The sequence below is a fragment of the Armigeres subalbatus genome, chromosome 2, assembly GCF_024139115.2.
Source record: "Armigeres subalbatus isolate Guangzhou_Male chromosome 2, GZ_Asu_2, whole genome shotgun sequence".
Taxonomy (NCBI): Eukaryota; Metazoa; Arthropoda; class Insecta; order Diptera; family Culicidae; genus Armigeres; species Armigeres subalbatus.
In genome coordinates this window covers 93,322,946-93,349,647 of record NC_085140.1, presented here as the reverse complement: position 1 = coordinate 93,349,647, position 26,702 = coordinate 93,322,946, and the positions used below count along the sequence as shown (strand labels likewise).

At 39.7% G+C, this 26,702-nt stretch overlaps 1 protein-coding gene across 1 annotated transcript in view; it reads right to left on the bottom strand.

Annotated features, from left to right (window-relative positions):
* LOC134210055 (uncharacterized) overlaps positions 1-26,436 on the bottom strand; it is a 923,126-nt gene extending 896,690 nt beyond the window's left edge. Inside the window, exon 1 of the mRNA XM_062686079.1 lies at positions 26,337-26,436. Within this exon, the coding sequence (XP_062542063.1) occupies positions 26,337-26,405 (69 nt within the window). The 5' untranslated portion in view covers positions 26,406-26,436. The remainder of the gene's footprint in view (positions 1-26,336) is intronic.
* Positions 26,437-26,702: the final 266 nt, after the last annotated feature.

The following is a 26,702-nucleotide window of genomic DNA, read 5'->3' as shown; positions in this document are numbered from 1 at the left end:
GAATTAATTAATGAATTAATTTGAATAGCGCAATCAACAGAACAACATGAAAGCTTTTGATTACAGTACTCAAATTAATTCATGAAAAAAAATGTTACTTAGGTCCTTTTGAAAAGTTAAGCGAGAATTGTGAGAAATCGGGATAAAGTAAGCTAAGCTAGACCAATCAAAAGAGATTAACTATTTCTAAGAAGCGTGATTGAAATCGGACTGAATGAATAAATAGGAAACGACTAAGTTTTGAAAATAAGTAAAACTGCAAAAATTAAACAAATCAAATATTTTTACAAAACTCGAAAATAAATTTTCCTTTGAAGATAAATGGACAAATTTGGAAAACAATTTAAAGGGTGAGTATGGCAAAATGGGCTATCCCATATAAGAGTATAAAGAATAAGATTAATCGGAAGAAAAATAATGAAAAAGGATAAATTAATAGTAAAAAAGGTCAAAAAATGTATATTGGAGTAATCATGTAGATTTTTTCAACTTTATTAAAGTGTTTTTTTTTATTGTACAGATTAAGTTCAACTCCAAATTATGTAGATAAATTGGTCGAGTAATGTAAAATGTGTATATGTGAAATTTATTCACATACACTTACATCACATACTTACATTGAGCAAACCAAGCGCATTAGAGAAAAAGCGAAAAGCTAGATATCATATAAAAGGCGAATTCTTCTATTCAGTTAAGCTACAAAAGATTCACGAAACAGAAGAAAGAAAAACAATAAAACGAAGCTTGACGAGAAAATAGGAGAAACGCCTCTGGCAAGGTCAACAGTTTGTGTTTGATGAGGAAAGAGAGTAAGTGACGGTCGAGAAAAGTCCTGTAAAGAGCCGGATACTCGCCGACTGGAGATAGAACAGTATAGCGTAGTATGGTTAGAAGACGAAACAAAATCTATCGCAGAAAGGAAAGGCAGCACGAAGAGAGTACCATAACTGTAAAGCAGGAAAACATATGGATTGTAGTGTAGTTGTAAATTCAACAAGTCTTTATTCGAGAACGTTCGTCTTCTGACATCCATTCTGTTGCAGTGTTGCTAGAATATATTGCTCGTTAATCAGTCATAACACATCTCTCTTTCTCCAATGACGTTTGTTACATTGTACATGAGCTTTACGGTTTATAGTTTACAGTTCCACATTTATATATAGAAATCTTTCGGGTGCTTGGGGCATTTCGTTTCCCTACGAAGCCGTTGCAGTTTTTCCGATTCCTTAGGTGGGGCCTCAGCTGCGAAGGTACCATATCAGTCCGTTGATTTTTGCTGCTTTTCATCGGTTGGACGGACCAATGGTTTGACGTGTGAAGTGTTCCTTTTGTAGACCTGACCATTCTCGGTTTCCAGTGTTAGACTGTTTCCGTATCGCTGAATCACTTTGGCAGGCGATGGTAGGAAGTTTGACGACAGTTCATTTTGCAGTGTCATGTTTTTCAGTAACACTTCGCCGCCAACTTCAATTGGCGATTCCTTTGCTCCGACCTTCCTATCTCTGTATTCTTTAGCGTTGTATTTTGCGATTCTGTCACGGTCGCGTAGTCCTTCGTCGTCGCACAACTCCACCTGCAGGTGCGGGATCAAATCGCGGAATAGGCGGCCAAACATCAATTCTCCAGGCGACACACCAGTTACCGAATGTGGGGTGATCGGTCACCCCCGTAGATATTCTTGCAAATCTTAAGCACCTTTAGCACTGAACGGTTTTGACGTTCGATTTCTCTATTTGCACTCTAGTAGTACGGCGTGATGTGAGTTAGCTTTATACCCTTGTTCACACAGTATTCTTTCAGCTCTTGACTTGTAAAGTTTCTCGCATTGTCAAAATGTATGGTAAACCCATCCACGTAAAACTTCCGTTCATAAACTTGATGACTTCACTAGATGCCGTGTGTTTTATCGGCTCTGCTAGTATATAGTGACTGTACAAGTCAATCAGCGTGAATAGGAAGGTTTCGTCTGGAAGTGGGCCCAGAAAGTCTCCTGCAAGGTGAATCCACGGCGCGCTCGGTAGATCCCAAACAGCTACTCTCAGCCGGCCATGAGACATGGACGTTAAAGGAGGCTGATCGGAGAGCTCTCGGAGTGTTTGAGCGTAAGGTGCTGCGGACAATACTTGGCGGTAGACAGGAGAACGGTATCTGGCGGCGTCGCATGAATCACGAATTGTACCAGGTGTATAAAGGGCTGGATATTATTAAGCTTATACAACACGGCAGACTACGGTGGGCTGGTCATGTTGTTCGTATGCCGGAAGAACGTCAAGCGAAGATAATATTTAGTAGAGAACCCGGAAGAGGCCGCAGGCTTCGTGGGAGGCCACGTACACGATAGCTTTTTGCAGTTAAAGAGGACCTGAGGGCGCTCAATGTTCAGGGCGACTGGAAGCGATTGGCCCGGATCGAGTCCAGTGGAGAAGGATACTCCATTCGGCGTAGGTTCATCGAAGAGCTGTAGCCCATCAAGTTTCAAGTAAGTAATAACTTATTCCAGAAGCTGAATTTCGAAATGTGTTGTATGGTGGACTTCTAGTGCGAAGGTTTTTCTACAACTCTATCTGATGTTTCGTTGTTTGAATTCCACTAGTAACGGAGTTATAACTATAGTTTCAGTAACTTAGACTAAATGATAACAATGTTACAATTATTTAGTTTAAATTACTGCAACTAGTGCTATAACTCCGTTATTAGTTGAATTCTAACAACGAAACATCAGGCAGAGTTGCAGAAAAACCTTCGCACTAGAAGTCCACCATACAACACATTTTGAAATTCAGCTTCTGGAATAAGTTATTGACAAGCTACTAAATGATCGAACGCAAATTACTAAATGATCTATAACATCCTTGCTGTACACTCTTAATGTACACTTTTCGGAAGCTCACGTATGTTCAGTCAATGAGGCCGCCTGCCATGTCCTTGCTGTCATGTGAGGAACTTAGGGTTGTTGTTTCGACTCTCGTTGCGATTAGGGACCGAGAACACTTCTGCATCTCCACGATTGTTTTGGGATATGGTATTGTATTAGTTTAAGGGATCTATTATCTGGATTCACTTTGGTAAGTCATGCGAATGGATAATTTGAGCTAATGAAACTTTGCGCGCAGCATAACACAGATCTACTCGAAATATGTTAATCGAAACACAATCAATCGCGCACTCAACACAAAACCAAATATTGAAAAAGTTCTGCGTCGATCCGTACTTACGAATTTACTTTCTAAGCGCATCTCGAGAAGGTTCTGCGGCCGCTACAAAAGACAATTTATCGCGCACTGATTGACTTACGTTCCGAACTCACAAAACAGAACGAATCACCCGGATTTCGTGGAGGTTCTGTGTCCGACACGAAAGGCAATTAATGCACAATCAATCAATCAATGCGCACTCAATGTCCTTTGACTGAAAATGTCATTTGGATAAACTTATCACATGGCAGAAAATGTCATTTGGCCAAACGATAAATGTCGTTTTCTGAACAAGTCTTCTTCTTCTTATTGGCATTACAACCCCAAACTTAGTGTTCATTAAGCACTTCCACTGTTATTAACTGGGCCCTCCTTAGCCGTGCGGTAAGATGCGCGGCTACAAAGCAAGACCATGCTGAGGGTGGCTGGGTTCGATTCCCGGTACCGGTCTAGGCAATTTTCGGATTGGAAATTGTCTCGACTTCCCTGGGCATAAAAGTATCATCGTGTTAGCCTCATGATGTACGAATGCGAAAATGGTAACTTGGCTTAGAAACCTCGCAGTTAATAACTGCGGAAGTGCTAATGAACACTAAGCTGCGAGGCGGCAATGTCCCAGTGGGGGATGTAATGCCAACGAAGAAGAAGAAGAAGACTGTTATTAACTGCGAGGTTTCTAAGCCAAGGTGCCATTTTTGCATTCGTATATCATGAGGCTAACACGATGATACTTTTACGCACAGGGAAGTCGAGACAATTGTCTGAAAATTGCCTAGACCGGCATCGAGAATCGAACCCAGCCACCCTCAGCATGGTCTTGCTCTGTAGGCGCGCGTATTACCATATGGTCATATGGCCGAATAATAGTAAATGTGAAATGTGCGATGTGAAAAAGTGTGAAAAAGTGAGACCATTCAGTTTTCACATTAAAAAGTAAGAAGAAGAAAGTGGGACGTGAGAAATAAAATGTAAGAAGTGAGGCGCACACGCCTTATTTAAAGTTAAGAGTAAGAAGTGAGATGTAAGATGTATCCCTTCTGATTTTGCATTTCTAATTAGTTACTTCTCACTACTCACTTCTAATTTGCACTGTGAGAAAAGAGAAATGTTAAGCGAGAAGCGAGAAACAACGACTGAGAAGTTGGAAGTGAGAAATGAGATATGACAAGTGAGTCATCTCACTTCCTACTACTCATTTCTCATGATAATTTTTTTCGCGGCCTGAGTGACCGATATTTGCCAATACAACTTCTCGAAGAACGACGATTCTGTTTTCTCGTAATTTAATTTCGCTGGCGAAGCACAACTCACTCTTAAACGGCACGTACTTCTTGATGTCCTCATTCCATTTTCCAGTGTGGAGAGCAATTTTAACCTTTTGGAGCTCTTCGTCTTCTTGCGAACGTTGGATGATTTCGCTCATCGTAACTGCAGCTGGTTTGTTGACTTCCACGATTGCGCAAAATTCTGCGTCTGCACTCTGGTCGAAAGATTTGGTGTCAAGTGCTTCGGATAGCCGAAAGGGATCGGCTTTGTTGATCTTACCAGGAAGATATTTGATTTCGTAGCGATAGGCTTGCATCCTTAGCTTCCACCGCTTCTGTCGCTGATTCGGAACAGATGTTTGACTAAAGATCTTGACCAACAGCTTGAGATCCGTTAGTATAGTGAAGCGTAGTCCAGTAAGGTACATTCTAAACCGTTTTGTAGCCCAAGCTATTGCTTCTTATCTGTTTTATTCAAGCTTTTGCTGGCGTAACTTATAACACTTTGTTTATCTTGCTTGGAATGTAACAAGACTGCTCCGAGTATGTTGTCGCTTGCATCTGTGATCAAAGTAGTCGACTTTCTCAGGGCTGTAATAGCCGACATAATTCACTAATCCAAGAAAGCTTCGCATTTCTGTGGTGCTTGACGGTCTACGAAAAGCTTGGATTGCGCTGACCTTGTCGTTCATTGGTAAAATTCCACTGTTTAACAGAGTGTGGCCCATGGAATCAACGTTCTTTTTCCCTATTTGGCATTTGTCCATATTTACTGTTAGTCCGTTTTCCTCAAGTCGAGTTAATACGGCCTTCACTCGCTTGTCGTGGTCCTCCTGCATCCTGGCGAACACAAGAATGTCGTCGATGAACACTTTTAGGATACGCTCAATCTCTCATTAGAAAAAATCTGCGGCACAATTCATGCCAAAAACATGAGTAGTATGCATTCGGAGTGACAAAAGTGGTTATTTCCCTCGACGATGGCGCAAGTTCGATCTGATGGAAGGCTTTGGCCTTCTGAAATATTCACAACCAACCAGGTACGGCATTATTTAGTCAAAAGTAGGCAGTGGGTGCCGATCCGGAATAATTGCCTCATTTGCCCGCCGCATAACGACACACAGACGAACGCTCCTTCCACCATCCTTCGGAGTCATCACCATGTCTTGATATCTTGTTTGAGCAGGTCTTGCAGCTTTTCCTCCACCAACTCCTGCAACGGTATTGGCCGGCGGCGAGCTGGCTGCTGAACTGGAATCACTTTCTTGTCAATTTTGACCTCGATTTGCATTTTTTTTACTTTTCCAATAGGTGGTTCGTTTTTCTTCATCATGCTGAGTACCTCAGTTTTGATTTTCAAGATGCCAAGATCCATGAACATCTGCTTGCATAGTAAATTGGCACCTCTTTCATTGTCGACTACATACACTCAGTGTTGGTAAAAACTCAAAATCTCAAAACTCATGGATGAATCAAATCAAGCGTGAGTTGAAACGCACCCAACTCAGCACCTAAAAACTCATGGATGAGTTGAATCATCCATTTGAATCATCCTAGGTTATCTTTTGTTCTCCTTCGTTAAAAACAGTGAATTGACGTTTGTCGCATAAAATATTAGACACTCTTCCATGTATAAGCAATAAATTGCCACCAAATTGATTTCAAATTCGTTTTTAAACCAAAATGATTTTTTGGAAAATGAGTGAAATGATGCGTTTCAGCATGAAAAATTCAAGCGTGATGCATTCCTTTAAAATCGCAGGCGATTTCGTTCGCACGGGAGCGCTCGTTGATAAAGATTTATGAGTGATTTTACCAACACTGCATATACACTTCGTGGTGGACAGCTTTATAACGCGTGCTGATGTCCGTTTTGACGATTCTATGCATTCTCAGTTTGCCATTCTCGTAGACTCGTAGACATGTTTAGCTTTCGTAGGTGCAGCTGACCTTGCATCCTTGTCGCTTAAGATTACTCCAAGTTTCCCGACTGATGACGGTTACATGCGCGCCCGAATCAACAATCCAATCTAGTCTGACGACATAACAAGTCACCCAATCGTGTTCACTGTTAGTGGCACAGATCTGCATCATGTCACTGTCGCTGCCACTGTTCGTCGCTTCGTCACACCGGTGGCATCCGTAAGCTCGGCCCCAACGGATTTTCAACCTTGCAGCACCCGCTTCTTTTTCTTGTACATACTCTGTTTGTCTTCTGACTTTGTTTTGTACATCTTCCGGGAGTGGCCAACGAGTTTGCATTTATCGCAAATCTTGTTCCTGGCTGGACAACTCTGTCATTTGCAAAATGTCCGGTGTTACCACATCGGAAGCACACATCCTTTCTCACTTCCTTCTTCTTCTCGCGGCTTGCTAGGTATACTTGAGGTTCCTTGACGGTCATCGACCGTTTTTTTTCATTTCTTCCTTGTTTCATCGTACGGCTTCCAGTATACGCACCTCTTCCACAATCGCTGTTACCGTTAAAAGCTTCTTCTTCAAGATGATTTCACGGAGTTCATCCGAACGGCAGTTATCGAACACTTGCTCTGTGATTCGCATATCGAGAGCTCCTTCATTATCACAGAGTCGTCCCTGCTCACGTAGTCGCGCGACAAACTTCTCCACTGATTCATCTTCTCTGTTTCATACTTCTGAACACCTGTCATATGGAATGTTCGCTAGAGGAGCGAAATAGGCGTCAAGCAATCGGACGGCTTCTTTGTACACGTCAGTTCCAGGAGAGGGTGCTGCGTCGTGGCCTTTAATTTCATAAAAGATGTCTTGAACTTCAGGCCCGGCGAAATGGAGCAGGTACGACTTTTTCCGTGAGGCAAGGGCAATACAATTTACGTCCAAGTAACTCCAGTGATCTTCCGGCTGGTTTCCGCTCAACGTCTCTATCCTCTCCGGCTGGTTTTTTCACGGAAATGACTTTTTTTTTATCAGAACAACACAGTTCTCATTACAGAACGCCGGTTCTGCACGAATTCAACAATTTCCTTTGCGAATTTAATCAGAAAAAAAAATTCTGTCGTCGCCAAATATTGTAGATGTAAATTCAACAAGTCTTTATTCGAGAACTTTCCTCTTCTGACATCCATTCTGTTGCAGTGTTGCTAGAATACATTGTTCGTTAATCAATCATAACAGATCGAAACGGTATGTGGAGAGTTCTGTGCGTGATCTCTCATGTTTCGGACAGCAGAACGATCGCGCGGTCGGACGAATTATTGTGTTCTGCATTGCGCGGCCGGTAATAAAATTAATCAGTTCTGTGCGTGATCTCTCATGTTTCGGACAGCAGAACGATCGCGCGGTCGGACGAATTATTGTGATCTGCATTGCGCGGCCGGTAATAAAATTTATCAGTTCTGTGCGTAATCTCTCTTGTTTCGGACCGCAGAACGATCGCGCGGTCGGACGAATTATTGTGATCTGCATTGCACGGCCGGTAATAAAATTAATCAGTTCTGTGCGTGATCTCTCATGTTTCGGACAGCAGAACGATCGCGCGGTCGGACGAATTATTGTGTTCTGCATTGCGCGGCCGGTAATAAAATTAATCAGTTCTGTGCGTGATCTCTCATGTTTCGGACAGCAGAACGATCGCGCGGTCGGACGAATTATTGTGTTCTGCATTGCGCGGCCGGTAATAAAATTAATCAGTTCTGTGCGTGATCTCTCATGTTTCGGACAGCAGAACGATCGCGCGATCGGACGAATTATTGTGTTCTGCATTGCGCGGCCGGTAATAAAATTAATCAGTTCTGTGCGTGATCTCTCTTGTTTCCGGACCGCAGAACGATCGCGCGGTCGGACGAATTATTGTGATCTGCATTGCGCGGCCGGTAATAAAATTAATCAGTTCTGTGCGTAATCTCTCTTGTTTCGGACCGCAGAACGATCGCGCGGTCGGACGAATTATTGTGATCTGCATTGCGCGGCCGGTAATAAAATTAATCAGTTCTTTGCGTGATCTCTCTTGTTTCGGACCGCAGAACGATCGCGCGATCGGACGAATTATTGTGTTCTGCATTGCGCGGCCGGTAATAAAATTAATCAGTTCTGTGCGTAATCTCTCTTGTTTCGGACCGCAGAACGATCGCGCGGTCGGACGAATTATTGTGATCTGCATTGCACGGCCGGTAATAAAATTAATCAGTTCTTTGCGTGATCTCTCTTGTTTCGGACAGCAGAACGATCGCGCGGGCGGACGGATTAGTGTGATCTGCATTGCGCGGCCGGTCATAAAATTAATCAGTTCTGTGCGTGATCTCTCATGTTTCGGACAGCAGAACGATCGCGCGGTCGGACGAATTATTGTGATCTGCATTGCGCGGCCGGTAATAAAATTTATCAGTTCTGTGCGTAATCTCTCTTGTTTCGGACCGCAGAACGATCGCGCGGTCGGACGAATTATTGTGATCTGCACGGCCCGGGAGGTAATAACACTAATCAGTTCTGTGCGTGATCTCTCATGTTTCGGACAGCAGAACGATCGCGCGGTCGGACGAATTATTGTGTTCTGCATTGCGCGGCCGGCAATAAAATTGATCAGTTCTGTGCGTAATCTCTCTTGTTTCGGACAGCAGAACGATCGCGCGGTCGGACGAATTATTGTGTTCTGCATTGCGCGGCCGGTAATAAAATTAATCAGTTCTGTGCGTGATCTCTCATGTTTCGGACAGCAGAACGATCGCGCGGTCGGACGAATTATTGTGTTCTGCATTGCGCGGCCGGTAATAAAATTAATCAGTTCTGTGCGTGATCTCTCATGTTTCGGACAGCAGAACGATCGCGCGGTCGGACGAATTATTGTGTTCTGCATTGCGCGGCCGGTAATAAAATTAATCAGTTCTGTGCGTGATCTCTCATGTTTCGGACAGCAGAACGATCGCGCGATCGGACGAATTATTGTGTTCTGCATTGCGCGGCCGGTAATAAAATTAATCAGTTCGGTGCGTGATCTCTCTTGTTTCGGACCGCAGAACGATCGCGCGGTCGGACGAATTATTGTGATCTGCATTGCGCGGCCGGTAATAAAATTAATCAGTTCTGTGCGTAATCTCTCTTGTTTCGGACCGCAGAACGATCGCGCGGTCGGACGAATTATTGTGATCTGCATTGCGCGGCCGGTAATAAAATTAATCAGTTCTTTGCGTGATCTCTCTTGTTTCGGACCGCAGAACGATCGCGCGATCGGACGAATTATTGTGTTCTGCATTGCGCGGCCGGTAATAAAATTAATCAGTTCTGTGCGTAATCTCTCTTGTTTCCGGACCGCAGAACGATCGCGCGGTCGGACGAATTATTGTGATCTGCATTGCACGGCCGGTAATAAAATTAATCAGTTCTTTGCGTGATCTCTCTTGTTTCGGACAGCAGAACGATCGCGCGGTCGGACGAATTATTGTGTTCTGCATTGCGCGGCCGGTAATAAAAATAATCAGTTCTGTGCGTGATCTCTCATGTTTCGGACACCAGAGCGCGCCCGCGATCGGACGAATTATTGTGTTCTGCATTGCGCGGCCGGTAATAAAATTAATCAGTTCTGTGCGTGATCTCTCATGTTTCGGACAGCAGAACGATCGCGCGGTCGGACGAATTATTGTGTTCTGCATTGCGCGGCCGGTAATAAAATTAATCAGTTCTGTGCGTGATCTCTCTTGTTTCGGACAGCAGAACGATCGCGCGGTCGGACGAATTATTGTGATCTGCATTGCGCGGCCGGTAATAAAATTAATCAGTTCTGTGCGTGATCTCTCTTGTTTCGAAGCGGGCTTGGTAGTCGTATGGCTACTGCTTCTGCCTCATACGCAGGAGGTCGTGGGTTCAATCCCAGGTCCGTTCCATTCTCCTACTTTGTATCTTCCTCTATATTTCTTATGTTCTAGCAATCGCTAGAACTGGAAATGGACTTTCATACCGTTTCCATTTTTATTCCTATACCTTCAACTTGAGTATTCTAACAGTAATCTGCTAGAATTGGAAATGAACTATAGAGCTCGTTTCCTACATCCAATTAGAAATTCCATCAGTTACCTTCTCCTATCTATCACATTGGCAGCTCGTTAACCAAGACGAACCTCTGCCTCTCCAACCTAACCCAGAAATTCCAACAAATTCCGCATGAACTCGTGGCAAGTGCAGAGGTATATTCGGCTTGCAGTGGGCGAGTGATTGCATCATCATTTCCTCCCTTCCCTACTACATTGACTTGCATTCTGACGTGGCAGGCGCCAGTATGACCTAACAAATGAGATCACCAGTACTTGTACATTGAAGATGTGCTAGTCCCAAGCAAACATCTGTTGGTTCCCTAATGCAAGAACAGCTGATCTGGTCATAATGGAGTAGCAACTACGAGCAGTCAATCAAGCTCAAGCTCAAGCTCAAGCTCATAACAGATCGACACGGTATGTGGACCAGGGATGCCAGACATACAGACATGTCTGTATTTATACAGACATTTGGTCTTGCATACAGATTACAGACATTATACAGACTTTTGATTAAAGTTACAGACTTTTACAGACATTCAGTTTTCGAAAAATTTGGGCGGCCAAACAGAATCCTGTTGGGCTATCCAATTAAACCATTTTGGGTTTCCAAACAAAATTGTTATGGGATTTCGTAAGGATTTTTATAAAGTTTCCAAACGGTAACATTTTGTAGTTCCGAGCGGAGCCTTTTAGGCTTCTGAACGGGATTCCTTTTGGGTGTCAAAAAGAATCCTTTTAGAATTTCAAACGGATAGATTCTTTAATTCCTTTGTGAAACCTAAAAAGATTCAATTCAGAAGTCCAAAATTCATCCATTCTGAAACACAAAATGATCCCTTTCGGAAGCCCAAAAAGAATTCCATTACGGTCCCAAAAGACATCCATTCGTACGGATTTCTGTACAGAATTATGTGAACTTCCGAACGTAATCCTCCTGGGTTTACTAACGGAATCTCTTCAAATTTTCGAACGAAATTCTTTTGGGTTTACGAAAGGAATCTTCCAACGGAATTCTGATGGGATTCTGAACATAATCTTTCTTGAATCACGAATGGAATACTTTTGGTCTTCCGAACGGAATCCTTCTGGACTTTCCAAAGAAATACTTCTAGACTTTCGATTGGAGCGTTCTGGGCTTCAGAACGGAATCTTTTTCTGCTTTTGAACAAGGGATTCCCATTAGAATACTTGAGCGATTTCCTATCGAAGCCTTGAAAGGATTTAGCTCGGAACTGCAAAAGGAATCGCTTAAAAAACCCAGAAGAGTTCTTTCCGAAAGCCAAGAAGAGCTCCGTTCAGTTCTTCTTTAAGTGATGAACTTTGTACTGAACTTAAAAATCATTTTAATAAAGCTACGAAAAAAAGCTTCGTTCAGAAAACCAAAAAAAAATCTCGGTTGGTAAATCCAAATGAGTCCTTTCTCTGGGTTTCCGAACGAAATGATTTAGGATTCTGGAAGGAATTCTTCTATATTTCTGAACGAAATTCTTATAGGCTTCCAAAATAGAGTTCTTTTGGGTTTCCTAACGGAACCTTATTGGGCTGCTGAACGAAATTATTTTGGACTTTACTTTCGAACGGATTGCTTCTAGACTTTTAAGAGGAATACTATTGGAATACCGAGTGGAGTAGAATTTTTTTTTTCACATTCTGTATAAGGGATATCCTTTTGGGATTCCGAAGTCTTAAAAGATTCCGTTAGGTATTTTGTTCGAAAGCGCAAAGCTTACTTGTCTTCAGTATCTCGTACTTGACTCGACTAAGTATTACAATGACTTTTTGATTATTGTAACTTCGATATTCTACGTTTTCAAAAGTGAACTGTTTTTCAATAATTGTCTCTATACAGACAAATACAGACATTTTGCTGATATTGATACAGACTTATAAAAAATGTATCTGGCATTCCTGATGTGGACTTTTTTTGCGACTGTTAACAGCTCACGATACAAGACTGCGCCAGTGCCCGCCATGTACAAAAAGGTACCAGTCAAAACGATTAATGCAAGAGATGGCGTTTTTTCAATGGTGATAAAATTGAAATTTCATCACTATTAGACTACTAATCAGTGCAAACTAAGTGCAGGAGATAATCTTTTCACCTCATACTTCATTCCTTATCACTACTTTCTTCTAAAACAGCACCATTTTCCATAAATTTGCGAAATACTTGTCTTTCCCATACATTTTATTGATTTCCAACTACCATTCTTCCATGAGCTCATGGTGAAAATTGTGAAAATCTCAGAACATAGAGTAGCAGGCTTAAGGCTCAAATTACCGTAATCCAGTCATTGACGAGAAAGACAGCCACGTGCTCGTACCATCCCCTAGTAAGAAAACCACCCACCGAGGAGAAAAAGTAGTCTCCAGCTGGATGGAAGAAGTATTTTTGTTTCAAAACTACATCATCCAATAGCGAAGACATAACTATATCCGGTGGATGCTTCATTTGGTTGTATTTCGCTTTAGTTTTCAAAAAAACTGCCTTTTGCAACATTTTTTCCCAAGAGGGGAAATCGACGATTTACTCTCACGCTCTCTCATATATAAGAGAGCGTGAGAGTAAATCGTCGATTTCCCCTCTTGGGAAAAAATGTTGCAAAAGGCAGTTTTTTTGAAAACTTAAGCGAAATACAACCAAATGAACAATCCACCGGATATAATTATGTCTTCGCTATTGGATGATGTAGTTTTGAAACAAAAATACTTCCCCCATCCAGCTGGAGACTGCTTTTTCTCCTCGGTGGGTGGTTTTCTTACTGGGGGTGGTACGAGCACGTGGCTGTCTTTCTCATCAATGACTGGATTACGGTAATTTGAGCCTTAACAACACAGATAGAAACGCCGGTATCGCCACTCGTGACGAGTACCGTAAGCATGGTGCACGGAAGGTTGTTGCCTACACTTTTTACTTCTGCTGCACCCTGGAAGTAAATGTCATCGAAGTAAACAGTCGGTCCCTCATTACCGATAGGGAAATTTGCTGACAGACAAGATTATGGTGGCAACCAGGTAAAAGAAGCACTTCAAGAATTTGCGGAACGGTGATAACGAAGCTGTTTTAAGAAACAGGATTAGTACAGTCAACGACGGACAAGTTTGAAACCTTCAACACTGGATGAGGCTAAGAACGCCTTAAATTACTATCTCAAACTTGGTACTAAAGGTTCCTTTTAAAATTACGAAACGCTAAAGTTGGTTATTTTGGACCCCCCCCCCCTCGTAACACTTTTTGTATGAAAGGTTCATTTTTTTTTGTATAGGTCGTAACATTCGGCTTGACCCCCTCTCTCCCCCCTTACGTAATTTGTAAAAGGCCCCTACGCATCAGGATTATCAATTTTCCACATTGTTCAAAAAACATGGCATAATAAAGAACAGCCTTCCGGATATTGATTGGATAGATAGCCTCATATGCCCCAACTGAAAAAATAGCACAAAATAAATTTCCAGTTCCAGTTCATTTCCACATCAATTCATTAGACATAGCAACTTCATCCACCACATTGCAGCCCTCAACGACAGCATTGCCAACAACTAAATTCAACGTAATAAAAACATCCTAGCCAATAAAAACATCCGACTATGGTTGCATAGTCGATACCGAGAAGCGTTGACAGAAATGCAGTCATTAATAAGCAGGTGAATTTATAAAAGCAATCTCGCTTAACTTTTTAAAAGGACCTAAGTAACATTTTTTCCATGAATAAATTTGAGTACTGCAATCAAAAACATTCATATTTTTTTCTGTTGATTGCGCTATTTAAATTATTTCATGAAAAAAATGTTACTTAGGTCCTTTTGAAAAGTTAAGCGAGCAATGCTTGTTCGTGTGTAATGAATGAATCATTAAAAGTTAAAAGTAGTAGTTAATAATTTTAATGTATTTGTTAAATGTTATGTTATGTATATGTTAAAAAATATAAACTATTTTTAAAAAGAAAATATCTAAAGTTTGATCATTGGTAAATTCCGGGAAACATGCAGAGATACTTGCTCTGTATGAAACCCTGATGGGGAAGGGCCATGAAGCCGAAAATTATTCGGTCGAAAGCCACTAGCCCAAAACCGGTTGTGCCGAATTTGACATTTAGCCGTACGAAATCCATCTGGTTTGGACAAAACAGATCAATAATATGGTCGAAAATCTTGTTTAGCAAGAACAAATGATATGACCAAGAAAAACGTTTGATTAAATATGCCATTTCAGATAAAGCCGAACGTGTTGGTAAAAAAACACCATGAAGCCTACATTACAAAACAAATTATACCAAAATCACAGAGATGATGATATTAGTTCGAAGTGTTGTATATTTTGTACTGTTTACTCTAAAGTATGACGTTATATCCCCGTCGTGCGGTTCGATTGTGCCTCATATATCATTTTTTACTTCTCACTATACTAGTCTCTGCGCAGTTCATCGTACTTTTCACTGCTCATTCCTCACTTCTCATTTCTCCCACTTCATGTTTACCGCATCCCGCAATGTAAGGGATTTTCTCGACTATTCGGTAAATTAATCTTTTCGATTAAAAAATTTGATTTGTTTAATCTGGTATGGACTATTCTATCAAACAACCAATTGTTCCGCATTTTAGATCTTGGTCATAAAAAATGTTCGGCTGAAGGAGTTTTTCAACCTAATCACCTGTTAAGGCAAACGACATTCGGCCATATGAACCGTTAAACCTAACGACATTTTAGGTCATAGGAAACCCATTCGACCAAAAAACATTTTTGGTTATACGACCCATTCGGCCAAATGACCCTTTTGACTGTAGAACCCACACTGTCAATTGACATTTCGATCAAATGACCAGTTCTGCTCAGCCCCGTAGCGTGAGGTTGGCCAGGTTGACCCCCGCCAAGGGCGCCAGTCTCAAGGGGGCGCTGAAATCAATAATAACGCTATTAGAAATTGGACAATTTCATTAGGTAATGCACCGATAAATAATAAATCGACCTACAAAGTTCAAAATTTGTGGGACAGATATTTTGGGTAGTTTTTAACAAACAAAAAAAATCTGTTCTTCCACATCAACTCGTCTCATGGATTGGTCTAAGCTCTGACAACTATCATCCTCTACATTTCTTAAAATAATAATCATCCATCCGAAGGTGACTTCAACCATCGACCAACCCACTTTGGAGTTGGATTTTGTTGAACCAACTAGGTCCAGAAGTTTCTCAATCCAAATGGGTCTGATGTCGATTTCAGCCACCAAACAGCATATTCCAGAGATGATCCGACTAGGTCTGATAAAGACTTCGATTATCGGTAAACATACTTCAGAGTTAGATTTCATTATCCGCACTATGTAGAATGGTGTATTCAATGCACTGACAGACCCACTCTAGAGTTGGTTTTTTAAGTCCAGTGAATTTTTCTTGATCAGAATGGGTCCGATAGCGACTCCGACTATCAACCTATCTTAGCTTGATTGGCTGTACACTTCTTAGTTGCTAGTCGTGATGAATTATTTACGTACCAAATTGTATCAGAAAAATGATCAATTTTTGGCGAAACATAGTTCGCCGCACTCTATGTTTAAAGGGGTTGCCTTTGGGTTGCAAAGTGAATGCACCTCGGATGTTAAGCCGTTAGATCATAGTTTTTGACCTCTAGTTTAAGGATTTGTGTCGATTAAAATATTTCATCGGTGAAATTTTGACTTTTTTACTATTTAGGGTAATAATTTTAACCTAAAAACCTTTTCTGATTAAAAAAAATTGAAACAAGTTATGTAAAATCCAATCACTATTTTTTTCCTGATGCTTTAAGAAACATTTTCATATAAAAACAATTTTCATATTATAGAAGTAGCAGAAGTTATACTAGAAAAACTGTTGACACCGAACATATATTTCATTTTTCGATAGCCAATTCTTGTGTAACTACATATCTCATACGTGTCTATTAAAAAACCAGCAACCCTGCACCATCCACTTGCTACCATAGAAACAGAATTTAACACTGGACAGGTCAAGAAAGATGCTAGATTATATTTCAATTGTGTTTATAACCATCTTCTGGAAGAAGGAGACTATGACACAATTTTAGACAAAATCCCTCCTCCAGCGCTACATTAGCTGGTGGGATTGGCGCTTTGATGTTGCATGAAAAAGAAGAAGCAGAAAGATGATAATCGAAAAAATCTTCACGGGAAACCATACGGAGAAGTTTTTAAAGCTCTTCTCAAAAATTCTAAAAGTAATTTAATCAAAAACGGTAAGCAGTTTTTTCGAATTTTTTGCTACTCTGCATAAATATGATTTCTCTTTGAAACTTTTGTATCTATTTTTCTAATTTTGAACGATTGTTATATCTTTGATAATAATGCACGAAGGATTTCACGCTACTTTTATTCTCACCGCCAGATATCATTGCACAAGGAAGTTGAAGTAAGAACAATGATTGAGGAGTAACAAATTAAAAGAACAAACACATCTTCTGAGGTTTTGAGAGGAAGAAGAAAATTCAAGTGAAACACTAAACTGCTTATATGGTCTTAATATTGAGACAATATTAAATTTTTGAAAATTTATTTGAGATTTACAGAGACATAGAATTTTTAGGTTAATTCCTAAAAAAATCTACAAATCCTAAGTTTTCAATAGATTTTATCGGCAAGTGATCAATCCTTTAAGATTTTTAAGTTTTTCCAGAGCCTGTCGGAGGTGAGCCAGCCAAGGGCTGAAAGCCTCCTTAATAAAGATACAAAAAAACAGTTTTTCCAGAGTGTCGTTAGCAATGTATACTAAAGTGGGCGTACAATCTCTTGCTTTCTGAAAGATGAATATTATGTTTGAAAAGTTTATTTAAAGAATACTGTCGGAAATATGAGAGTAAAATACAGCCTATCGTATGACTCTTTTCATATTTAAGGCATTTCTTTCTGCAGATTTCTGTGGGAAAGTGTTAGGGGTTTTGCCTCTATTATCCGAAAATTGTTAATTGCTACCCGTAACGCTGGGTAGACACCTTTACGTGGTGTGTTACGGGGTAAGATCTACCACGGTCACATTGCCAGCTACAGGCAAATCCTGACCCAACGAATACCTTCCCAATATCCAACTCCGTGGTACTTATGAGGGTGTCGCTGAGGGAAGAGCCTCTCTTTAAGTATCACATCAACATTTCCTTTCCCTCCCCTAGTTGCGGTACAGATGGGCGTAGTACGGAGAAGTAATCCTCACGCTTTTGTAATTTCTGTCTTAGATTGAAATCAAGGACTACACCTACCTTGATTTCTGATAGCAATCTGGACAGTAATTTCAAAAGAAACATGAGTTTTACTCCACTTTCATTTTTTCATTAATTTGGAATTTGAATAATTTCTTATTTTCGTATATTTATTTCCTCACTTTTCCATATTTATATGTTCTATATTTAATTAATTTCATAATGTCATATTTTTTACTCCCATATTTTCAATTTTTTCTATTTTTTTATCTTCATATATTTTTTTAATTTTTATGCTTTCATAATTTCATTATGTTGTATTTTTATGCTGCCATACACTGCTGATAAGGAACTATATTTTTGACTTATATATTTTCATATTTGTATTTATATATTTTTCAAAAATGTATTCATAATATCACGTTCTCATTTTATCATTTATTCATATCTTCCTATGTTCAAATTTTCATATTTCCAAAACAAGATAATTGTTTTCATATTTTCGTTTCTTCGATTGCGTTCATATTTTTATATGTTTATGTTTTCATTTATTTATATTTTCATATATCTTTATTTTTATATATTTCTATTTTCATATATTATTTTTTTCATATACATTTATATTTTCATACTTTCGTTTTCTCATATTTTCATTTTTATAGCATGTGAATATAATAGTGTGAAAGTGTGAAGTTATTTTCATATTTCACACTTTCTTTTTCTTATGCTTTCATGTGATATATTCTCATAATTTTGCTTGTTTCAATGTTTACTTCTTATATTTCACATTTCAGTTATATAACATATTTCCATATATTCATGATTTATATTTTCATATATCCATATTGTCATATTTTGATATTTTATTTACTATCATATTCATTATTATTTGTATTTTCAAATGTTCATATTAATTTTTTTATATTTTCATTTTCTCATATTTTTATATATACATATCTTGATCCCTTCATATTGTCACATTTTCTAATATCTATTTTTCCACATTTTCATTAAAATATTTATTAAAAATTTACTTTAAAAAATACGGGAAGATCGAGAGGGCATCATTTGCCTAAGACGTTATTATCTGACAAAATTTTAATACGTTCGATGATCAAACTTTAGAAAAACTGGAGGTGCTGACAAGATACAAAGGAAAGGTAACATTTCCAATATAATAGAAGAAACATATTTATTTTAATAATTTTTACCATTTGTATTTTAATAATTTTTGGCACACGGTGATCTAGTAACGCTGATTTCTTGAAGCTGAGGTCCTTCGGTCAGGGAACTATTTTTCAAATAATGTAATCCCAATCTAAATATTTATATTTTCTTTTCAGCTGAAACAAGTGTTGCTGGTGAAGTTTGTTTCACACCAAGGATCAATTTGCTCTCCTTTGATTTTCATAAATTTCAATGTTTTTTATACACTTATTCTTAATATTCCCATACATTTTCTCAAATTACCATGGAGTTCCATATATTTTAAATAATCTCGCATAAACATTTATAAACAATCATCTTTTCATAAACGATTTACCTAACCAAATGACAATTATCTTCACTCTCAGAAACATTGGGTGCTGACGTAGATTCTGAAGACGCATCACACTACATCACACTCTAATATTACTACAATTTATTATTTCAGAAATATGCTGCAGAATGCAAAATCAATGGAATTGTTTGCCAAAATATATGCATTCATATTACATTCAAGAACAAAACATCACCTTTTACAATATCAATACCAATAAAAATATAATATTCACGCTTTTTCGCCAAGAAAAGCACCTCTTAATAACCCATCCAAACTCCAACTCCAGATACCTATGAAGGTCGCGCGAGTTCTCCGCATCTTCTTAAGTAGGTATCTAATCAACACTTCCCACCCAAATCCCCACTGATCGTAAGGACCTGGCCAGGTGTTGAGCAAAGGGATCGTTGAATGAAAAACATGCCAAGCCCCAGGCTGTTTTTCTGGCGCATCTAACGTCCCTATCGACAGCCAACCCAGGATAGTGTGCGGTCAGATATGCTATGCTATGCTATGCTATGCTATTATCCGAAAATTGTTAATTGCTTCTTGATACTCGAGAAAAAATCAGCAAACACTGAGATTTCGAGGAGAGATTACTAACCAATAAATGAGAGAGAACTTGGCGTTCTTTCGGAAGGATGTCCAAAACACAACATACTTTTATTGCTATGTTACTTAGAGAATCCTACGACATTTTGAGATTTTTAGTCATGAGCGCTGAGTGTCGATGAATATCATTTGTAATATTCAAGTCGTCTACATATCTGTTAAAAAAGCTGTCTAATAAAATCTAAAAAGTAGTAGCTTTGTGTGTTTTGACAGTAAAATAGAAAAATAGAAAAGTGAAAAACAGTTAGCCCCCCTAGAGTTTTTCCTTAGTTACGCCAATGAAAATATTACCTTAAATAGTAAAAAAGTCAAAAAGTCACCGATGAAATATTTTAATCGACACAGATCCTTAAACTAGAGGTCAAAAACTATGACCTAACAGCTTAACATCCGAGGTGCATTCACTTTGCATAATAGTTGCCTTTAACACCCAAAAGGCCAAGCTCTTTGAGAAAGCAATTTTTGATTTTGAAAAAATCATAACTTTTTTATTTTTTGTCCAATCTTGATGAAATTTTGACACAAGGTCCAATTTTTATTCTAGTTTTGGCTGTACACTGAGTTTTTCGGAATTTCTGGATGGTTCCGGAATTATTCCAGATTCCCTTGGGGTACCAGCAAACTGGTGTTTGGGGTATTTCGCCAGTTACTCAATTTTTCTCCATGGAACCCATATCAAACAGTATAAAACAATATTGCCACACTAATAACGAGTCTTAAAGCGATTTTTCCGAAAGTAAGTCTTCCATACGGACATCCCCAGGAAGCTACCAAATGTCCCCAGGGAACCTGTAATGGGGACAATTTCCGAAACATGTCGTGCGACGGCTCTTTCTTCACAATTTTTCATGAATATACTCGCTGTTGTTATAAAAGTGGTCTATGGTCAATTTGGCCACTCTTGTGACGCCCGGAATGCCCCCAGGGAACCTTTAAAGGGAACAATTTCGATTTTGCTCCGAAACATGTCGTGCAACGGCTCTTTATTCACAATTTTTCATGAATATACTCGCTGTTGTTATAAAAGTGGTCTATGGTCAGTTTGGCCACTCTTGTGATGCCCGGAATGCCCCCAGGGAACCTGTAAAGGGGACAATTTCGATTTTGCTCCGAAACATGTCGTGCGACGGCTCTTTCTTCACAATTTTTCATGAATATACTCGCTGTTGTTATAAAAGTGGCCATTGGTCAGTTTGACCGCTCTCGTGACGCCCGGAATGCCCCCAAGGAACCTGTAAAGGGGACAATTTCGATTTTGCTCCAAAACATGTCGTGTGACGGCTCTTTCTTCACAATTTTCCATGAATATACTCGCTGTTGTTATAAAAGTGGTCTATGGTCAGTTTGGCCACTCTTGTGACGCCCGGAATGCCCCCAGGGAACCTGTAAAGGGGATAATTTCGGTTTTGCTCCGAAACATGTCGTGCGACGGCTCTTTCTTCACAATTTTTCATGAATATACTCGCTGTGTTATAAAAGTGGTCTATGGTCAGTTTGGCCACTCTTGTGACACCCGGAATACCCCCAAGAAACCTGTAAAGGGGACAATTTCGATTTTGCTCCGAAACGTAACACGCGACGACTCTTTCTTCACAATTTGTTATGAATATACTCGCTGTTCTTACAAAAATGGTCATTGGACAGTTTGGCCACTCTTGGGACACCCGGAATGCTCCCAAGGAACATTTAAATGGGACAATTTCGATCTTGCTCCGAAACATGTCGTCAACTGAGGCGAAAGGTGCTATGGCGAAAAAAACAATTTCTCGTGTCAAGTCTGTTACTGAAAAAAATGTACTATAGACCTGGGTGCTGCTGAAAGAGTCGTCTTTTTGATTTCAAGTGAGTGAAGAGGTATTTTGAAAATATTCCCATGAGCAAAAATATTTTGCAGTTACTTAGTTGTCAAAAATTTCTCGCTCTTAAGATTTATCTTTTCAGGCTGCATGAGGGCGCCCTCCTTAGCCGTGCGGTAAGATGCTCGGCTACAAAGCAAGACCATGCTGAGGGTGGCTGGGTTCGATTCCCGGTGCCGGTCTAGACAATTTTCGGATCGGAAATTGTCTCGACTTCCCTGGGCATAAAAAGTATCATCGTGTTAGCCTCATGATAAACGAAGGCAGAAATGGTAACTTGGCTTAGAAACCTCGCAGTTAATAACTGTGGAAGTGTTTAATGAACACTAAGCTGCGAGGCGGCAATGTCCCAATGGGGGATGTAATGCCAACGAAGAAGAAGAGGGCGCACAAATACGCGATACTCGACAAATCGATTTTATTCGATCAGCTAAGGCGATAAAACCTGTAGAAATAATGTCCTCACAAGTACATAATTTATTTGAAAAAGACTCACAGGAATAAAATATGTTGTCCAAATACACAATATTCTGTAATATGTAACATAGACTGAAAAACAAATGCTGTAATAATATGTTCAAGTTCATGAAAAGTTAGTACGTACCCCCAACTCGATTTTCCAGCAGTCAGTTCAGCGGATACGGGCATCGAGTTTTTATTAACTAATTGCTTGAAAAGGTGCTTCCGTTGCAAGCAGTTTATCCTCCAACGGGATTCGAAATTCGAGTATTTCAATTATCTGCAGGGTAACATTAATTATGTTTTATTTCTGAGACTGCTGTTGGTAGCGAGGACTAAATACGATATATCGTAAACCGTAACACACTACGTCAAAGTGATTACCGTGTTAAGGGAAAAAATATATATGTATATATGAATGCCATCATTATTTTCAATAAACTTTCACACAGTTCTGTTTTTTCTTTAATTTCTGAAACATCATAATTCTGCTTCTCAGATTCCCCAGTAAGGGTATGTTATCAAATTACGTAACGCTTTGGGGAGGAGGTCCAACTTGCGTTATACATTGTTACACTAAAAGGTGGGAGAGGGGGTGAGTGCTACCAAATGTTACGCATAACGCGAATACAAATTTATTTGAATGTCTATTTTTTAATCACTGATTGAAGTAATTGCTGTTTATTGTTATCGTATATTGGCGACATAGCGGGACTGATATGTGTAAAAATACTAAAAGGACGTTGTATTTCTCGACACCACAATTCCACAAAACTATCTAAATGGTTATGATCGCAAATTCTACTAGCTGCATTCTTGATATCCTTGATTTTTGATCATGTGCCGTCCCTATTCTAACAGTGTTAAAAAAATACCAAAACCCAAATGCTTAAGAGAAGGAAAAAAAATCTGCCTTTAAAATTTTTACAGTTACGCGTTAAGTGGGGAGGGAGAGGGTACCAAAATTGTTACTTTTTGTTACGAGGGGGAGGGAGAGGGTAAAAAACTCGGATTTTTGCGTTACGTAATTTGTGAACAGCTCCTAAGTCCTGGTTGAAAATTTACTTTTCCTCCGACTTCAAGACAGCTTCACTAGTTCTTTAAACTATTTCTATGTGTGCACATTTAGATTACTCCGAGGCTACTGCAAGCAGCGAAGGGCTAGTAGGATATCGTAAGGGACAATATACGGAATGTCAGGTAGAAATGACAGAATGCTTCATTACTTATTCAAAACTCTATCACTTGTAACTATGAAATAATCAGTCAGTGGCTGTGATTTTACTCTAAACATTCTAATGAATACCGTAATTCTACTTGCTTTCATATATACTCACGATGTCAAGCGTGAATTATAGCGAAGCCTGTTTCTATTTGTTCCTCTTTTGACTGGTGCCGCATCAAAATCAATGACTGTCATCGTCAAAATTCTTGGAATTCTATAATCCCATTGTATTGTATTATGTGGGCATCGATGAAACACAAAGTATTCGGTGATATATCATTTACAGCCTTTTGCAAATAGAAGCCGGTGGCGACAGTATATAATGCAAAAGGGCTTGTTTTTATCTGCATTTTAAATCTTACTTTTCTTCGTATCGATAAAATTTTCAAATCCAGTTGTCAAGCGATATTGAGATTGACCTGTTGTAAAAATGTAGAGCTCATTGGAGACGGATCTAGTCAACGTGCATTCTGATGTCGACGAATTCGTCTGTGATCTGAACAGCGACGAAGAGCTTTTTGAAGAGCATCCGTTTGCATACGAAGAGGATGAAACGACATTTTTTTAACAAATCAGGAGATTTTAAGTGGTCAACAAAGCGACTTTCCAAAGTTCGTAAAAATGATGCAAAACTTGAACGTGACAAAAGTTTCAATCTAAGTTTAAGTAAAATAAGTTCACCTAAAAAAGCATTTATGGAGTTTTTCGACGAGGAGATGATTGATAGGTTAATGCTATACACAAATACGTAAGTTGCTGCAAGGAGTGATACCAATTATCGTCCCTCGACTACTTTTATAACAACAGCGAGTATATTCATGGAAAATTGTGAAGAAAGAGTCGTCACACGACATGTTTCGGAGCAAAATCGAAATTGTCCCCTTTACAGGTTCCCTAAGGGCATTCCGGGCGTCACAAGAGTGGCCAAACTGGCCATAGACCACTTTTATAACAACAGCGAGTATACTCATGAAAAATTGTGAAGAAAGAGACGTCGCACGACATGTTTCGGAGCAAAATCGAAATTGTCCTCTTTACAGGTTCCCTGGGGGCATTCCGGGCGTCACAAGAGTGGCCAAATTGACCATAGACCACTTTTTTTAACAACAGCGAGTATATTCATGAAAAATTGTGAAGAAAGAGCCGTCACACGACATGTTTTTGAGCAAAATCGAAATTGTTCCCTTTACAGGTTCCCTGGGGGCATTCCGGGTGTCACAAGAGTGGCCAAATTGACCATAGACCACTTTTATAACAACAGCGAGTATATTCATGGAAAATTGTGAAGAAAGAGTCGTCACACGACATGTTTCGGAGCAAAATCGAAATTGTCCCCTTTACAGGTTCCCTGGGGGCATTCCGGGCGTCACAAGAGTAGCCAAATTGACCATAGACCACTTTTATAACAACACCGAGTATGATCATGAAAAATTGTGAAGAAAAAGCCGTCGCACGACATGTTTCGGGGCAAAATCGAAATTGTCCCCTTTACAGGTTCCCTGGGGGCATTCCAGGTGTCACAAGAGTGGCCAAACTGACCATAGACCACTTTTATAACAACTGCGAGTATATTCATGAAAAATTGTGAAGAAAGAGCCGTCGCACGACATATTTCGGAGCAAAATCGAAATTGTCCCCTTTACAGGTTCCCTGGGGGCATTCCGGGCGTCACAAGAGTGGCCAAATGGACCATAGACCACTTTTATCGAGACTTTTATAACAACAACGAGTATATTCATGAAAAATTGTGAAGAAAGAGCCGTCGCACGACATGTTTCTGAGCAAAATCGAAATTGTCCCCTTTACAGGTTCCCTGGGGGCATTCCGGGCGTCACAAGAGTAGCCAAATTGACCATAGACCACTTTTATAACAACAGCGAGTATGTTCATGAAAAATTGCGAAGAAAGAGCCGTCGCACGACATGTTTCTGAGCAAAATCGAAATTGTCCCCTTCACAGGTTCCCTGGGGGCATTCCGGGCGTCACAAGAGTGGCCAAACTGACCATAGACCACTTTTATAACAACAGCGAGTATATTCATGAAAAATTGTGAAGAAAGAGCCGTCGCACGACATGTTTCGGAGCAAAATCGAAATTGTCCCCATTACAGGTTCCCTGGGGACATTTGGAAGCTTCCTGGGGATGTCCGTATGGAAGACTTACTTTCGGAAAAATCGCTATGAGACTCGTTATTAGTGTGGCAATATTGTTTTATACTGTTTGATATGGGTTCCATGGAGAAAAATTGAGTAACTGGCGAAATACCCCAAACACCAGTTTGCTGGTACCCCAAGGGAATCTGGAATAATTCCGGAACCATCCAGAAATTCCAAAAAACTCAGTATGCAGCCAAAACTAGAATAAAAATTGGACCTTGTGTCAAAATTTCATCAAGATTGGACAAAAAATAAAAAAGTTATGATTTTTTCAAAATCAAAAATCGCTTTCTCAAAGAACTTGGCCTTTTGGGTGTTAAACATAGCGTGCGCCGGGTTAGCTAGTTAAAAATTTAAATACGGGTGAAAATTCATGATTACGTTACATCACTTTCGATTTTTCATTTTTAAATATTCCATTCTGATCGTAGCAAAAATTGGGTGAATCCGACAAATCATACAAATAATAGAAGTCATATGATTTTCATTAGTCTAACATAAAATGTTGACAATAGTTAAATATATTCACGGAATCAGTGGTGTATGTATGTTTAACAAAAACGATGACTGAAATGTATGAAAAATTGTTAAAGTTTTATGCAATATTTGTATAGGAATATAGTAATCTTATACACACAGGATTTTAAAGGTTTCTATATAGAAATAAGAAAATGTTGTGTAAACAGTTCAGCTGTAGATACAAATCAAACATTCCCGCAAAAAAATGTTTGATATAACCTCAGAATAAGAACCAATCAAACTTCACCGAAGTTCATCAATTATGCAGCGCAAATACTAATCCTTCTCCAAACCGGTAAAAAATTTCCATCTACTCACCCTGAACTTCCCCTTCTTGCGTGGCTTGGAAGCACCTCCGGCAGCGGAAGTACTCGCGCCAGCATCCATCGTCGTGCTAGGCTCATCCGGTGGTTGTCGACCGGGCTGTTGCGCTTGCTGCTGCATGGAATGTATCGAATGTCGTTTGCTCAATTTATGCAAATTCATTTTTTCTTTCTTCTACGCGAATTCAATCACTCTCACTGGAATTTTATCGAGGACATCCACTAGTGGTGGGTAGTGGGACTGCAGTAGTCGTCCCGTGGTGCATATTCAACTGTTCAACCTGACTCTATGGTCACCCTCTTCATCGTCACTTAGCGACACATTTCCCATTTTTCTTGGCCGTCGTCGCTGTCGTCGTTG